The 18,061-nt window shown below is 45.2% G+C and overlaps 1 protein-coding gene across 7 annotated transcripts in view; it reads left to right on the top strand.

The window, feature by feature from the left end:
• KMT2C (lysine methyltransferase 2C) overlaps window positions 1–18,061 on the top strand; it is a 2,745,351-nt gene that overhangs the window by 2,237,109 nt on the left and 490,181 nt on the right. For all 7 annotated transcript variants that reach the window (XM_069647923.1, XM_069647922.1, XM_069647921.1 and 4 more), the window contains one exon: window positions 10,026–10,275. In XM_069647923.1, the coding sequence (XP_069504024.1) occupies window positions 10,026–10,275 (250 nt within the window). The remainder of the gene's footprint in view (window positions 1–10,025; window positions 10,276–18,061) is intronic.

The raw sequence follows: 18,061 nt of genomic DNA, 5'->3' as shown, positions 1-18,061 counted from the left end.
TTTTAGGAGGAGGTGTGAGGATGAATTTGAAAGGTTGTGGAGCACTGGGCAGACCAAATGCAAGGTAGAGTATTATCAACCTGTACAATAAGATTCCTAGTTGCAACCCAGTCAAGGATGTTCCCTTTGTTATGAGTAGGTGAGTTGTTAAGTGCATGGTAGTCAATGTTATTTAAGGCTGTTTCTTGGGCTATGCTTTGTTGTCAGAGCTGTTATTGCGCCATCGGTTAAAATCCCCAGCCAACAGGGTACAGCAATTTGGTCCATGTAAACCATTTAGGATGTGAACAATTTTTTCATTAAAACTTGGCATATCAACTGGAGGGCGATAGACTAACACAAAGTTTATGCAACTGTGAGCAGTTGGAGTCATGTTAACATGAACAATTTCACAGTTGGTACAAATGCAAGGTGGCTAAAATAGATTCAAACGTTTTTTAGCGATAATGGCCACACCGCCCCCATGACCGGCGAGACAATTTTGGCAAATAGTGATATAACCTTCAGGTGTAGCCAAGGCAATCATTGGGCCACTTGCTTCTGTGGTCCAGGTTTCTGTAAGACATATTAAATCTAGGTCAAGTTCCAAAATGGAGTCGCAAATGTTTGTTGCGTGCTTGATGAGGGAGCGTGTATTTAGTAGGGCACACTTCAATGTTGTGACTGAATGGTGGTTATTACATAGGAATTTCATGGGCGTACTTTTCTTAGTAGTTGAGTTCGACAACACGAGAGAGGTTGGTACGTTTTCTTTCAAGTGTTCCCGTACAGAGAGAGTGTGGATGGATGACACATTATTGAAGCATTTGGCATCTCCCCTTAAGTTCTGTGTAACAACTGTAGTTGAAGGCGGAGTACCTGAGCATGAAAGAGGTATCGAAGAGTTGTAATCGTAAATTACATCCATCTGGTGTGAGAGCGGGACCATGTCAGCTAAATATTCTGGTACATTAGGTTTCAAGATAGGATAGCGGAGAGAGTTCAGCAGAAGTGGACGGGGGCTGCTCTAGGAGAGCACTTTGTAGTGGATCAAGTCTCATACAAAGATATTTATCGCCAATGGCCAGCTGTTGACATTTTTGGGTAGCCAGTAGTAAGTGGAGACTGGCTAGATAGCCCATTTCGAAAAGTGGGGGTCTGTCAGTCAGATTTCACCTGCTCAGTAGGCCTAAGTAAGTCTCTGCAAAGTAGCATCAAGTAAAGTAAGTCTTAGTACTGACCGGATCCTAATGAGCAGCTTCTAGAGGAAGACCCAGCGAAGACCGGCTTGGTCCTGATGCGCCGACTCTTGTGCGCCTGCTCTACAAATATATACACGAGGGCTGCTGGGAACTGTAGTTTCCCAACCTGCAGCATACTTTAAAAAAAAAATTAAAAAAATAAATAAAAATGCAGCAAAATGAGAGCGTGCTGCTTACACAGTAATAAAAATGTTTAGGTCGTATCAAACAAGTAACACTTATGAGTTCGATCAACACAAATTAGCAGTTCCAGTTCTAAGGTGCGCAACACAAGGTACAAAACGTACCGCAAAAATAACAACAATTCACATCTAGGTGATGCCTGCAAGAATAAATGTTCATTCTAGCTTTTAGTTCTAACAAATTACTTGAATTCAAAGGACAGTAATATGGCAATCCTATTGCTTAGACAAGATAAAATGTATTCCTCCTCTAAACCAAACACAGTCCTTTGGGTCATACTGCCCCCAACCAATGACAGTCCTCTCTCTAAGCTCCACCGCTGGTGGCCATCTTCATATATTTACCACATGCTTCAGTGTTGGGATTCCCCAATATATTTTGAGTTTTTGGATAACATTTAAAACATTTTGACCGATTTTTGAATTTATTGTTTGACCTCCGATCGACTACCGGCAGCCGGCTCCTGCTGTCGGTGAAGATCAAGCTTCATCGAGGATCTTCATTGGAAGGTCCAGGCTTGGGCCTACTTCGTGCTTTTTCACCACGACGAGAAGAAGAGATGCCTCCTTAGTCTCTGCACGAAATGTAGACTAAGAAACCTTTTTGTGGAGGATCGACACTACAATTGTCTTTACTGCCTGCATCCAGACCATGATGAGGCGGGAGGCGAGGTCTGCCGTGGTTTTCCAAAAAAGACTGCTACAGCAGGTTCGCGGCGGAGGGCAATGTGCGTCGATGGCGTCGAGTCGATGACCCTCGAAAGCCTCGTCGAGGTTGACATCATCTGAGATCATATGTAGCACACGCGGCAGCCATTGGCCTCAGTTCTATTTTTCCGCGACAGCATTTACTTCGACTACGAATTTCGGCACACCTCATTGATTTCTTCAAGAAATTTTTCCAAAAATCCTTCGTCATGTCTTCATCTTCGAGACCGAAGACTGGCTTTAAAAAAATTTGAGACTGTGGGTCCAAGATGTCTCTTACCAACCTGCGGCGTGTCTTTTTATGGTGCCTCAGCAAGAACCATAACACGTCCAGTTGTATCAAGTGCCAGTTCATGACAGGAAAGGCCTTGAGGAAGAGGAAACTCCAGGTAGGGAAAATATCCAAATCCCCTAAGCCCCGACCCGCTAGGCCTTCGACCGACGAGACGAGAGGAGACTCTCCTCGAAGGAAGAAGGAAAAGTGCTCTAGGTCTAGGAATGGCACTGGAGGTCGCCTTCGTCAACTTCTTCGTCCGACGCCTCTCCCGAAAGGGTTGCCTGTATCTACCCCAGCCGAATGGGAATCTTTCTGAAAGGAAATGTTGAGAATCTTTGAAAAAGGTCCTGCTCCTACTGAGCCTTCTAAGCAGGCCAGAAAGGATGGGTCTCGCTCGAAATCGCGCACGCCCTTGAAATCGTGCATCACTTCAATGGGCTCTAACAACACAATGGTCCCAGTTCTCAGTAAAGACATGGTGGGCCTGCGAGGAAAATATTCTGTTTGTTGTACAGGCAACCAGTGGAGGTCTCTACAAGGTTGCAATATATGTGAGCGTTGTGGCAGGGAGACGGCTGAGTTCCGTGCAACCTGTAGGCACTGAATTTGTTTCTTTGGGATACCCATGAGCAATGCATTACAGTAGTCTAGGAAAAGAAAACAGAAAACCAAGATGTACATATCATATCATAAATAAATTAGAGTTAAAATAGACAAATTTACCCAACTATACATCACAATAAAATTTTTAGAAAAAGAAAGAAACTAATAATCTAAAAATAATAAGAGCAACAGGCATCATACCCCCTTCAGGTTAAAAATAATAAAAAAAAAAAAGAAAAAACACAACTCAGCGAATTTACTAATCGCTCATATATATACTTATATACAGTTTTGAATAATTTATAATAGGATACAGTACCAAACACAAAATGCCTAGTCCTAGGGGACCTGAATCTAGGATTTAACGACCCCCAAGACCACAAAGCAGATGCACTACACAGTGCACTTAAAGACATGGCTTTCACGCAACTCGTGAACGCCCCTACCCATACAAAAGGGAGGTCCCTAGACTGGATACTACATCTTAACACTATAGTATCCATAGACTCCATCACCCCGGTACCCTGGTCAGACCATCATTGCATAAACTTCACTATCCTGTGCAAAAAACCAGACTTACCGAAAACGGTTGTTGAAGAATCCTATGTAACAAGAAACATCTGCAAACTCACAGCAGAAAACATCAACCCCCTATTAGCCAATGCCCTCAATAACAATATAATTACTGCCAAAGAACCTTGTGCCCTGGCAGACCATTACCATAACTGTCTTACCAGTACAATTGACGCCCTAGCACCCTGTGTTAACAAAACCAAACGTAAAGACAAAAAGTCCACCTTTTGGTTCAATGAGGAATTAGTCTCTTAGACGGATCAAAAGATCGCTTGAAGACCGCCTAAAGAAAAACTCCACCCCAGAAGCTCTGGAAGAATTCAACTCTGCAAACAAAACCTATAAATCAGCCATCATCGCCCATAAAGCAGATGCCTTCAATACTAGAATTAGTAATGCGGCCTCCGATAGCAAAGAGCTATTCACCATACTCAAGGAGCTGGAGAAGCCGATCCCCATAATTAACCCAGTCAAACCAAGTAAAGAATGGTGCACCACCATCCAAGATGCCTTGGCCACTAAAATTAAACTATTACAAAACAAAATTATCTCCAAAAGAAACCTCTTGTCTGACAAACACTCCACGGCCAACCAGATCTCCACGAACATAGAAAATACCGCCCCCCTCTTCAACTTCACACCAGTCTCTCATGATACAGTACTTAATACTATAGCCAAACTTAAAGCGTCCAACTGCAAAGGAGATAACTTTCCAGCACACCTAATTAAACTCTGTGCCCCCACTCTCATGCCTATAATCACTAACTTTGTAAATACCTCCTTCTCCACAAATCAGGTCCCAGTCAGCATTAAAGCGGCTTGGGTCACCCCTCTACTAAAAAAGCCCACACTAGACCCACTAGTGCCCACAAACTACCGGCCCATAACGACTGTCCCATTCTTACTTAAAATCATTGATAAAATATCTTACAACCAACTACAAACTCACCTAGAACAAAATAACCTGCTAGGAGCCAGACAATCAGGCTTTAGGCCTAATCACAGCACTGAGACAGCCCTCCTGGATCTTAAAATCCAAATAGACTCTATTAGAGATTCAGGCAAACTAGCCACACTACTGCTACTGGACCTATCAGCAGCATTCGACTTGGTAGATCATGACAAACTGTGCAACACTCTAAAAAAAGATTTTAATCTTTCCAACAACGCCACACACTGGATCAAATCCTTTCTCACTGACCGTATATCCAGAGTTGCCATTGGAAACTTTGCAGCGGACCCCATAATAGTACCCATTGGAGTCCCCCAGGGATCCTGCCTCTCCCCCATCCTCTATAATGCATATACTAAACTTTTATTCTCAGCCTTAGACGATATGGGCGTCATTTACACCAATTTCGCAGATGACACACAGATCCTCATCCCTATTACAGGCGACTACACCCAAGACACCCTCACCATTAATAAAGTTTACTTCATAATCCAAAACAGGATGGCCCTGAATAGTTTCTGCCTAAATGATGAGAAAACGGAGGTCCTCATTGTGGGCTCCCAAAAAAGAATAAGCACCCTCCACCCGGACTACTCTTACATTAATATCGACTGTTTCCGGATCCCAGTACTTAAACAAGTCAAAACGTTAGGTGTCTACATTGACGCCAACCTCTCCATGCATAAACAAATAGCAGCCCTTTCCTCGTCCACAGCCTACACAGCAAAACTTATTGCACTCAGTCGCCAATTTCTCACGCCTGTAAATTGCATCACCCTGGCTAGAGCCCTAATCCTAACAAAACTAGATTACTGTAACATCCTCTTCCTAGGAACTTCCAAAACCAATTTAAACAAAATCCAATTACTACAGAATAAAGCCCTCAGAGCGGCTTTAGGGATAAAGAAATCTGAACATATATCCAGCACTAGAAGAGAAAACCACTGGCTGCCAATTGAAGCAAGGATCATATTCAAAACCCTCAGTATTGTCTACAAATGTACCACCAACAAAGCGCCCAGCTACCTCAACAACTCCATTAAAAAAAAAAAAATGTCATGTAGGTCGCTGAGATCTAATAATCTGGCCCTCTTAGAAGTTCCTCAATACAAATACAGCAGAGCAGGAGGAAGTAGTTTCAAGGTTCTAGCCCCTTCGCACTGGAACGCACTACCTCTGAGTATCAAAAATGAGGATTCCTTACGAAAATTCAAAAAAGCATTGAAAACCTGGTTATTCAATAAATATTAACCGCTCAAGCCCTACCCTCCCATGACCAACTACACTGCTTAGGGCAGCCGCAGTACTGCAAATAAGGCTGAAACAAAATGGGAAGGGCTAACTGACCAATTGGAATCTGGTATATGACTACATGATATCTTGTAACCTATGTATAAAGAAAATTGTATTTGTATTGTAACTGCAACATTGTGTAATAATGAGTTAACTCTACTGTATCTTTCGCCGTGATACCCTAGGGTCTGGGCGAGTAACAAATGTAATAAATAAATAAAAATAAAATAAGTATATATAACACTAACTTTCATTGTCACATACTAAAGGGGGCGCCTAGATACAGGACCCACCCTAGTGCTTAAATTCATACAAATAGAAGCCTCTTGCCACACCTTGAACAGAGCTAGGTGTAATTTAGGATTCAGGGTGTTAAAACATTGTTTCCAGAATTCTATCTGCGCCATATACTCAGTATTGTGAACAAACTCCCCGAGATGTTTAGCACAACTTATTCTCGTCCTACAGCATAGTGTTAAAACATGACAAGCTGTTTCAGATTCTTTGGGTGATGAACATATTCTACAGTACCTCTCGGTTTCCGCTAATCCCATTTCCGGGCCTATAGCGGCCAGGGTGGGCAGGTGGTTAAAACGCATGAGCAGAATAAATCGCCTCAATTGATCAGATGGACAGAGATTCAAATAGGGCTGCACCTTCATGAAGGTGAAAAGCACATGCATAATACATTTGTAATTTTTCAGGGTTTCCAAATGGGTGAAGTTACTCTGCCAATCCCACGCTTTTAAACGTTTGTGCACACTGAGAAATAAACGCTCATTATCCCGACCCCATTCGGGTGACCAGCTAATTTCTTCGAATAGGTTATTCATCTGAGTCTCTAATTTGTGCTGTTGGCCGGCCCTTGCATTCTCTTTGATGGTCATAAGAAGTTTATTTACAGGCTTGTTGCTCATTTTAATATAGAATTCTACTCGATTTCTCAGGACCACAGCACTAAGAGAAGTGATTCTTAGCTCTAGCCTAATTATAGCCATAGGGATGCACTGAGGAAGTCAAAGAATCTTCCTCCAGAACTTACCCTCCACAAGCTGTAACCATCCCAGGTCCATATGATAGTATACAGATTTAACTGTATCATTGATCTGGCAGTTACGGCTTAGATCTGCCTGTTAAGTACAACCAAGATTTTTTACTTTTGAGGCAAATTATATTGGGGCCTCAAAGAGATCAGGGCAAGGCACTTGTGACAGAGTTGAAAGCCACCAACTTCAGGCCGGACGTTCAGTTTAAGGTGTTCGATATGCCATTAGACAGAGACAACCTGTTTGGCAAAGCGGTCGACGAGTCTCTTCAACTCATCAAGGTTGATACAGACTGCACGTTCGCCGCGCACCCTGCAGCAACATCGGTAGTCCTTTCATTCCTCCCCCTGTAGCTCTTTAAGAGCAGCACATGGCGCAGCTGCTGCAGGACTTCCAAGCCATGCTAAAAAAGGAGGCAAATACAGTGCTCCGGAGTGTACTCCAGAAACGTTTTGGTCCGATAGAAGACAGGCGGGTCTAGGCTAATCCTGGACCTGCAACGCCTCAACAAATATCTGAAGTTTAGGATGGTCACGTTGAGGAACGCACTCAGCCAACTGGAGGAAAGCGACTTCCTGGCGTCACTGGACCTGGAGGACACATACCTCCACATCCCCATCCTTCGAAAGCACCGCAAGTTGCTGCAGTTTGTGGTCCAGGGTCACCACTATCCGTTCAGGGCACTTCCCTTTGGCCTGAAATCAGCCCGAGGGTCTTCACAAAGTGTTTGGCTTTGGTGGCGGCTCATTTTCATCTCGAGGGCATCCACGTTTACCCATACCTGGATTATTGGTTGGTTCGATCCTGCTCCCATGCTCTGGTGAGCCAGCACCCAGCAAGGCCATAAGTGGAAGCGTTTCTCTGTGGTGCTGTGCTCAGAAGATCACCCCTCTGCGTGTCACAGCACCGCAGCGCCTACCATATGTGCTTTCCTTGGCCAAGGCTGGACTGGCTCATGCCTCCATCAAGGTGCATCTGGCCGCCATATCCCTTTATACCAAGGCACCGTGTAGGCAATCTCTGTGGTCTTACAGACTCATCAAGGAGTTCCTCAATGGAGTCTTCGGTACATTTCCACCGGTGAAGGTGCCTGACCTGGCTTGGGAGTTCTATGTGGTCTTGACAAAGCCCAATGGGGGTTCCCTTTGAGCTGATGCATCGGGCCCCGCTCAAGATTCTATCATGGAAGACGGCGTTCCTCGTGGCGATCACCTCGGCCAGGCGAGTTAGAGAGATCCAGTCATGCAAGCAGCCATACTTGTCCGTCCTTCCTTTGAGGGTGGTACTGTCATGGTGCATACCCTCAGACATCAGGAGCAGACCATCCAACCCAAGTTACTAGCACCCATGGGGACCTTTAAGGCCCCAAAAGGTTGCCTCAAGACTTCTTGGAGTCAGTCCTGGCACCAGGCTCATATTGTTCCATCATGTAAGGCAGGGAGCATGGAAACACATTTAGTCCAGCCTGAAGGAACTGAGCCATACAGTCTAACTTTGGGTGTGGCTGGAGGGACTACTTGTGCAGGGTGTGGCTGGAGGAACTACTTAGCAAGGCTATATAAACCACACCCTAAGGACATAACATGCTTCTCGTTATTCTGCACTCCTGCAGCGTACCGCTCACCGTGTCTGCTAGCCCCGGTTTACCCGGTCTTCAGCCACGCCCGCCTTGGGATCCACGAACCATCAGCACCTGTGGAGAAAGGAAGGAAAGAAAGAGAGAACAAGAACAGCGGTTGATTTCTTACCCGAGAAGCGTTCCATCCGAAAGGCTTCTTCAGCCGCACACAGGATCGTCACATCTGCAGAAAGGAAACACAAGCTAAGAGCCAATACTCGCCTGGAGGCTCCACCCTTCCTGCAATCCATCGAAGCAGTTCACGCTATCGTCGCTCCGGAGTCACACCGCACCTGCAGAACAGAAAATAAACATCAGGTTAGTCGCTCAAGGGAAAAGAACCATTCTAAAAAGATTTCGATTCCACGCTTTCGTGCTAATACTCACCTGCAGGAATTCAGCTCAGCATTGCGGAGAGGAGTCACTCATTTACCTGGCACACCTAAAACCCCACCTGCAAAGAAACGAGCACAGTAGTGAGAACTCTGGCAACAAAGAACTTTAAGCAAAACTATACCAAGAATCTATTGGCATAGAGACTTACCTACAGATTCACAGTTGTTCAGGACTCTGCTACAGCCGTAGGATCAGTGGCTAAAATGACGCTGGGCACAGATCCCTCATGTTGGTGGTGTAACAAAGAATTGGGTTCCTACTTGCATATATGGCGGATGTGTGACTTGGTTAAGTTGTTTTGGGAGATGTCGCTGGGGGACCTATCAGACTTGATGGGTTTAGGGTCCAGCTGATGTTGAAGGAATGACTCCTGGGGTATTGCCCCCATCATGGACAGCCTGATGTGTGCCGCCTTTACAGCTCACCCGTAAACTCTGTTAACACCTTTTTTCACTATAACTGGGAGCCACCTGCTGACTTTCTTATTAAAGTCGAGGGATAAACTTTTTAAAACTCAAACTTACTAATCAGAATTGAATGTCACTTGCCTGTAGAAGTGAATACCTGACAGATGATCTTTTTTTTTTTTTTTTTTTTTTTTTTTAGAGACACTTTACTTATTTTTGTAATTGGCATTCTTTCTATTTTTAAAAGTGTGTACCTGTTTTGGAGTGATTTTCTGTACACATTTGCATAAAGCGGAAATCTTTCAAGAAGTACACTATGTGGGCATTCCTTTGTGTACCGATGTGTATGTAGGCTGAACTTTGATCACTCCTCTATGCTCTTAGGAGCGAAGCTAAAGTCCTAACTAAGCCACACTACCATTGTGAGAGTCTGAACAGTTTTATGGACATAAACTTTTGAGCAGTTTTCTGAAGCCCTTCTGAGAGAATGTGTAGGAAATGTTCCCAACAGTTGTGCTCTGTATTTCAATGCTCATTTCATATTTAATAGAAAGTTAAATTGTAAACTTCAGGCCTTTTAATATAGACCTCCCTAAAATTGATCATGTCTTAATGGGTTTTCAAAATAACTGGCTGCTGTATCTGTTTTGCATCAGAACGTCAATCTGAGGCGTCGTACTCCTAATCTTCTTCTTGTCATCCCTTGATTGTTTTCTTTGATTGTTCTAGAACATCAACGGTATTGTCTCTGCAATTGCTGATATTTTGCATGTCAGAATCCCGAACAGTTATGAAGTTAGTGGCACACCAGAAACTTCACCTGTGGGTCTGATGAACAATAAAAGAAATAACGTGGGTTTGGAGTACAGAAAGCACTTACTTCTTCATGGCAATCGAGCAGGATCAGTGGCGTCTGCCAGAACCTTGGGGCCTTATGGACTGAAACAACCAAACATGCAATTTACTCCAGGCAATAATGGTAAGTTGATTTACACCCTATATGCAAATATCTGTGTGCTTCTAATTAACCATAATTTCATTTTTACAGTTCTCTTCGTAGCTCAAGCTTTTCTGACATCTCCAATTGGTCATCTGTCTAGCGCAGGAAAGTTGGATCAGGCTTGTTTTTCTACTGAATGGGTAGTTTGGGAATCAGCGGAGAGCCTTTTCCAAAGTAGATGTGGATTTATTCTGAAGGGGAGTACAAGAAGGCATCCATTTGCTTAGTCTATATGAAGTAAAACATTGTTGTCACTATTGGGAGATGTGGCATTATTAACTAATGCATAGATTTATGCCAAAGAGCAGAAAGAAAATAAGATCATAGTTTTACAACGTAAATGTGTTGTAAACATATATGGTAACTCCAGAAGACCTTTTTGTCTAAAATTGTTTCAGAAGTAAATTTTCTGAGATTTCAGTTTTGTTTGCTTAAGTAGTTTTCCAAGTACCATATTTACATGTTCAAATGTAACTATATCTTACATGCTTCTTTCCCACTGTTTAGTTTGCATCCTGATTCTGTATCCTTGTCCATGCTTAAAATCTTGAATGGTGATTTCTCACGGCTATAGCTCACACAATTAAAGTTTGAGCACAGAATCAATTTCTGAACCCCTTTTAATGTCTAGCAAAATGTAACCAGTTTTCCTGAAACGTTACTTATAGGTAGACTTTGATTAATCTAATGTTTGGAAAGAAGACATTCCGTTGCGTCTTCCCACTCTGTGTGAAATTCTTGAAGTAGCTAAAAAAAAGAAAGGGGGGGCGTGATGGGTGCAGCAGATGTTCCTGCTCTTAGAAATATAGTGTTGGGTGTTATTAAACATAAGACATATAGTACATTTCTAATGGACACTATTTCCTGTAAAACGGAGGGTAGCACAGGCGCAATCCGCTGGTCTTGTAAGCAGTACCGCGCAGAGCAACAGAGGTTCGAATCCTGGATACGTGCTTAGAAACCGAACTCTGGTCTGGTATTAGGCGTGTTATAAAAAACTAATTCAATAAATACATATCAAATATCCTATAGTCAATTCTGTGCCACTGCAACTTTGATGTCATGCTGCGCTCGGTCTGTGTTGCACAGACAGTGTGTCGCACCAACTAGAGCAGTTAACTCCCAAGGCCACACATGACCGAAGTCTCTGCTTCATTTCCACAGAGATACCTGGCCTTGGATCAGAGGAAGCTTTTGTGGCTTAGTGTTTCCTAATTTGGGATTTTTTCCTAAATATCCTGCAAATTAGTTTTGTGACTGGTGAAATATGATTATGTTGCAAGCTGGCTCCCACATGCAATGCTTGCTAATTCATCATGGAGATCGTAACTTAGAAGTTGACTGGATAATGGCTTTGCATGTTAGATGCCTTCCGCGGTCCAATGGAGGAGAAAACATTGTTTCATGAAGGAGTAATTTTGATGCGGCGTGCTCGTTATCATATTTATACAAAGGAAAGATACTTCGTTCACTTAGCAGAGAAGTCACTCTACCGGGATACAGGAATGTAACATTCGATGATGGTTGTGGCTGATTAAATCAAAACAAAGATAAGGTACTACGGCATGGCCCTTGGCAAAAGAAGTAAACTCATAACTGAAATCAAGTGACAACACAAGATGGAATAAAAAAAGAAAAGAATGGAATTCGGTCAAACACGCGACAGAATCTAAACTCGCAATAAGTACGTGGGAATTGAAGTGTTACACATTTTTAATTGGAATTCGAAAAACATGTGCTAATGAATCCAGGCAATAGTTGGCTGCATTTGCACTTCAGAAAATATTTTAGAATGATTTAGGTGAGCCAGTGTAACTGTAGACTGGTGAGCAACCTGTAGGATATATGGAATAGCTTGAACCAATTGTGAAATTCATTTTTTGAAGAAACAAGAGTCTGGGCGCTCGGGTTGAGGGGAGCTCCCACAAGGACTGCGAACTGTAAATAAGGTACGTGAGGTAGAGCAAGTACACCCTCTGCACTTTGTACGGGCGCAAGACTAAGCTGCACCCGGGTCTCCGACATGCAGCAGGCACATCTACTGGGCTGACAGTGGTCACTGGGATCATTACTCTGACATTGTGTGGGGGATAAATAAATCCTAAAGGTCAACCACCGGCATGCGACATGCGGCTCCTCCTCCCCGGAATGCACCAGAGACATCACCAAGTCTACCCCGACAAGGGCGCAGAACTGACAGAAAACAAAGCGCGGGTTATAGCTGTTCTCATTCGCCGATCCCATATTCTACATACACGAACCAACTTCCTTGTGGGAGAAGAGGTCAGGCACCGCTGGCCCTTTTTCTGGCCAAAATCTGACCCTTTTCAGCATCTGCCCCAGGAGAGAAGACCTGCAGGTCTCGAAAAGTGGAAGAAGGGGGAGATCCAGGAGAGACACCTGACCACAAATAAATGTGAACCACCACCAAAAACTCGATTTACCTGGGTACCTCCTCTAACTCGGCGGAAGCAAGTCATAGGAGAGACCCACGGTGCCCCAAGAGCAAAGTTGGGCAGGCCATCCTCTACAGGACAAGAAACATGAACACACGGTGTAAGAGTAAAATCGAGTAGAGCCCATATTGTACAAAGAAAATCTGGAACCCACAAAAGAGGGGCCAAAGAACCCCCCTCCCCCCCATATGGTTGGAGCAGTAAAAGCACAATACGGAGCGCCCATAAAGCTGTTGCGGTCCATACACCGAAAACCCCACTGCGGAAACAGGAGCCTGCGCCACCCGGATACCACTCAAACTTCCCACGTACACGGGGCTGATCTACTGGCTAGCCCGCCCGACCAACAAACCCCTGCATGCAGATTCTCAGTGCCGGTGAGTGGACCCAGCAGGCATAAAACAGAAGATCTCAACCACCCCACACCCTAGGTGATAAGGCAGTGAATTGTGACTGGAGAAATAAAAAGAGCGAAGGGTGCTGGCCTATCCCAACACAGTCCAAAGCAGAGACAAGCGACCTATCAACTTGCTGGGGGAGGACCAGACTTGTGGAACCATTACCCGAATGCTGCCCCTGAAGAAGGGGATGAAACAAAAGCAGTGTAAGAAGTAGAAGCACAAGGAACGTGACCCCTCTTGTTCTGATACCCAAGAGCGTAACCACTCGGATCCTGTGTGGCACTGACTGCTCCCAACAGAAACAATTCAGATGCCAGGGGCTAAAGCGAGATCCGGACAGTTGAAAACGAAAACACCGGCCAAAACCCAAATAGGCCAACTGGAAAAGTGCTGGAGACAGGGACAACGAACGGACAGCGAATCACGTCCTCCCCCATCCCCCCCCCTTGCTGGAACGACCTAACCACGCAGTGGCATCACCACTAAGCACCATGACGTCAGACAAGGAGGAACTCCTAAATTGTTTGAAGGGGATGGAAACCAGACTCACAAATACGTTTCACAATCAGTTGGAACAGATGAAGGAGGAACTGAAATCCTCCCTGCAGGAGGTAAGCAAAGAAATGGCAGACCTGGGAGGCAGAATAGATGGCGTTGAAAATGGTCTGTCAATGTAGCAGAAGAAACGGACCAGCTAGCTAACGCAACAACCAACCTAGAACTACAGGCAGAAGACCTTGAGAACCGTACCCAAGAACTATGATGCATGGCTGGAAACGAACCCCAAACCCGCACTGCCTCCGATGTGGGGGAGAGGTTGGTATATTCATACACATCCTCTAGTAATGTCCGCAGATTCAGACTTTCTGGGAGAATTGCTGCAATGAACTATCCAGGGTGCTAGGCCGCAATATAACAATGGACCCGAAGGTGGTGTTATTGGGCTCTCCCGGTGAGAACACTACTGATTAAATGGGAAGGACTGCTCCTATCCACGGCCGCAGGACTGATGAAGCAGAACATTGCACAAAAATGGGGAGCCCCAGAGTCCCCAACACTGGAACAATGGGCAGACGATATGGACACACTTGCAATGTTAGAGCACAGAGTTTATAAAGCAAGAGGCTGCCCGACCAAAGCTTCTAAGATTTGGGAAAAATGGGTGGAGAGAGAATCCCAGTAACTTCATGATGCCCTAAGACAGTAGACTGAACTGTAGATGGAACGGGCGACAAATGGAGATCATTTGACTCTTATCGTGCCTTCACTTACTGATTTGTTCCTTGAATGCGTATGTTTTGATCTTGTTTTTCTTTTGGTTTTCGTTGATTGTGGTGTTGTTTAAATTCAATAAAATGCAATATAAAAAAAAGGTCTAACATCAGGGTGAAAGGCCTGGCCGAAACAATCCAGGATAAAGACCTCAAAGACACTATGCAGCAATGTTTTAGCAGCATGCTCCCGGACACGCAGCCAGATCAAATTGGGTTTGACTGAATACACAGAGTTGGCCCAAAAACGGAACAACCCTGCAGCAAGGCCCTACATGATCTCACAATCAACGGCTCTCGCATTCAGTTATACCAAGACCTAGCTTTGGACACCCTCCGCAAGAGAAGAATGATGCAGCCAATTACAAAAGCACTCCAAGCAAAGCAGATACAATACAGGTGGGCGCATCCGTTTGGCCTATCCTTTACATGGTAGGGCAAGCAGCAGAAAATTAACATCTGTGAGGAGGGCCGTTCAATCCTACAGCTGGAGGAAGACCAAGGTCGCCCGGACTACCGACCATGACCCAACCCTCCAGGCACTGCGAGTAAACCTTGGGAATGGTCAACTGAAAAAAGGCGAAAGTCAAGGAAAGCTGAAAAGTTCAAGGCTCTGCAACAGAGCCAGGAATAACTGACGCTGGAAGAACAGCAGGAGAAGCAACCAACAAGAGAGTTAATAACCTTAGAATAATGGTCGCAGACTACGATACACTGATTTGTAGGGAATCCGCACGGAGGAAGAAGAATAACACATCTTGGATGCAGCATCAGGATAAGGTTAGACCCTGGCAGATCAAAGACTGGGGACAAGTTAAGGCCCAACACCCAGTGAGGAGAGACGGGAGGATTCCCTCGAATCGAGGCCACATGTATCCTCAGATAGGGGGTAGGTGGTGGGGTGGGGTGGGGGGATCGAGTGGTGGGTTGGGAGAAGGGTGAAGGAACCAAGAGTCGCAGCAACAGAACAGGCTAGATGCCCAGGGGGCGAAAGAGAAAGGCGAGGGAGACACCAGAGAGCCCCACTCTCAGCCCAAAAATAACGCAACTTCTCTACACAGAAATCGAGGATTCAAAGATAATATATCCCTGAATGTACAGGGCCTGAACTCTTCAATAAAACGTCGGGAGGTTCTGGACAGGCTGAAAGCAATGCAGACGGCGATGGGGCTCCTACAGGAGACTCGCCTCCTCCCGAATGACGAGTAGAGAATGACCAATCGAGCCTTTCCACAGCAATTTTTTGCCTTAAATGGTGGGAAGAAAAGGGGAGTAGCCATACTAATTTGGAGGGCTCTAGACTTAAAAAATGTACAACTCCATAGAGACAAAGAGGGATGTTACTTGGGGCTCAAGGGGTTGATAAGGGGGAAAATGTACACAATCTTGGCCATCTACCCTCCTAATAATCGGCAGGATGTGTTCATAACAGATCTACTGGGCAAATTGGGCAGCTGGTGCGAGGGCCAACTGATTATAGGTGGGGATTTTAACTGTGTCATGGACCCATTGTTCGATAAAGCACCTCCAACCCCCTCACACACCACAACCGACCGGAGAAATAGACAGGCACTGGGTCGCTTCTTCAGAGAATTAGGGGTTATTGAAACTTGGTGATTCTTGCAAGGGGACAACAGAAAGTACACCCACTATTCAGCTGTCCTCCTGGGATACTCTAGAATAGACATGATCTTAGTATCCGCAACATTAGTCCCGCAAATAACGAAGGTAGAAGTAGGAGTGGCATGTCACTCAGATCATGCGCCAGTGTTGGTGAGTATAGACTGAGGGGTGGAAGGGAGCAGGGCAAAACCACCTTGGAGGTTAAATGAAATCCTCCTGAAGGACTTGGCACGAAAAGCTCATATGGAAGCTACCATCAACAACTACTCTAAAGAAAATGACAATGGGGAAACAGGCTGGGGGGTAATATGGGATGCGGGAAAGGCAGTGATCGGGGAGAATTTGTCACAGGCAGCGGCATACTACAGGGAAAGAGCATTGGTGACAAATCAGCTGGAAAAGGAGGTGAAAGCTGCCGAAGCCCAACACAAAGGCCACTGTTCGAGAAAATCCCTTGGAGCGCTTCGAAAAATCAGAGCCCAACTGGATAACCATACAGCGGACCAGATTGCCCAGTCACTGATACAAACAAAACAATCCTATTATATCCATGAGGGCAAGGAAAATCGTTTCCTTCCTGCGAAATTGAGAAAACGAAAAACTCAGAACTATATAGCACAACTGAACAATGTCCATGGAAAACCCCACACGGGGGGACTCGACAAAAAAGAAATAATGAAGCGTTTTCATGAGGAACTCCTAAGTAGCGAGAACCTTGACCCAGGACGGAAACTCTCCTACATCAGCACGCTCCCGCTGTTAGGGAGAATTCTCTTATAAGGCTAATTTCCCAAACCTAGTGAATCCCCTAGCAGCTTTGCTGGATTTTTGTTTTTTTCTCCTGCTAAAAGTGAGACTCTTTTCCTCCCACTCTTAGGCATGATTTGAGGTATGTCTCTGACTTTGTGTGCTTATGGGCTATGGGGTCTTTTACTCCATAGGGTATCATCTGTTTTTGTGTATGTGTTACACAGCACCCTCAGTGCAGTAACACGGGGTGTCATAGTGACCCCCAAACATAGACTCCATACCCTGGGACTGACTTCTGTCTCCCAGGGCATGTAAAGTCACCATTGACTTTACTAGTCCAAAATTGTGGACAGAACCAGTACAAACCATCATATTGTGGAAGTACTGGAAGGGGTTAATTCGATTGGCCCTGGGTCTGTTTTCAAGGGGGCACTGTCCAGCCCCCCCATGTCGAGTTTCTGGCTGGTGGCAGTGGTTACCATGCAAAATATTCCACCAGAATATTTCCTATGGAATTTTCCCATTGATTTTAAACGCACCACTTTTTGGTGCAATGTTAAAGATACCGCCGGTTTATTTATTTAATATTAAATCACCGGTTGGGTCTTTTTGCCAGAACTCTTTTCTAAAATGGCGTTCGTGTCCGTCTCTGTAACTCCAACCAAGGTCGAGTCCTTTGTTCCACTTTTTTGGCGGGCTTCTCCACAGAAGCCCTCCAAATGGTGCCACTCTGTCTGGGTTCCACGATGTGTGGGGAGGGGAATTTGCACCCTGGACTGCGTTGCCTTAGCAACCCAAGTCGCACTCTATTCTGATTGGCCCGGTGGTGAGCCGCCCGGCTCACCACTTAGCATGTGTGAGTGACAGCTAGGCTGTTGAATGGGGGTTTTTCTGCATAAAAGCAGCGCCTTTGGGACTGGAACTTCAGAAGTCGCCACAGGACCTAAGAATCCGAAGAGGGAAGAAGCTGAGCCATCTGCAATGACAACATCACCGGTGGAGCCCTGCTGCAACTAACTCACCACTTTCCCAATGACAAGAGAAGATCTTCTGCTGGACGGGTCTTCTTCCTTTGAGCTGGTGGTGTCAACCAGTTCGCCCCTTTTGCCTTCCAAAGACGTCTCTTGGTCGAAACGCCCGTGCCAAGCACCCCGGCGGCCGGATAGCCAAGCTTCACCACTTTGACCGCGAATAAAAGGACCACACCTTTTTACTGACGAACTCTGCGGCTGGTTTCATCCCTGTGCAGTGCAACGACTCCTCT

This window comes from Ambystoma mexicanum, chromosome 2q (assembly GCF_040938575.1).
Source record: "Ambystoma mexicanum isolate Mex_15411 chromosome 2q, UKY_AmexF1_1, whole genome shotgun sequence".
NCBI classification, from domain to species: Eukaryota; Metazoa; Chordata; class Amphibia; order Caudata; family Ambystomatidae; genus Ambystoma; species Ambystoma mexicanum.
The sequence above is the reverse complement of the archived record's forward strand: the minus strand, read 5'-3'. Positions and strand labels throughout refer to the sequence as shown.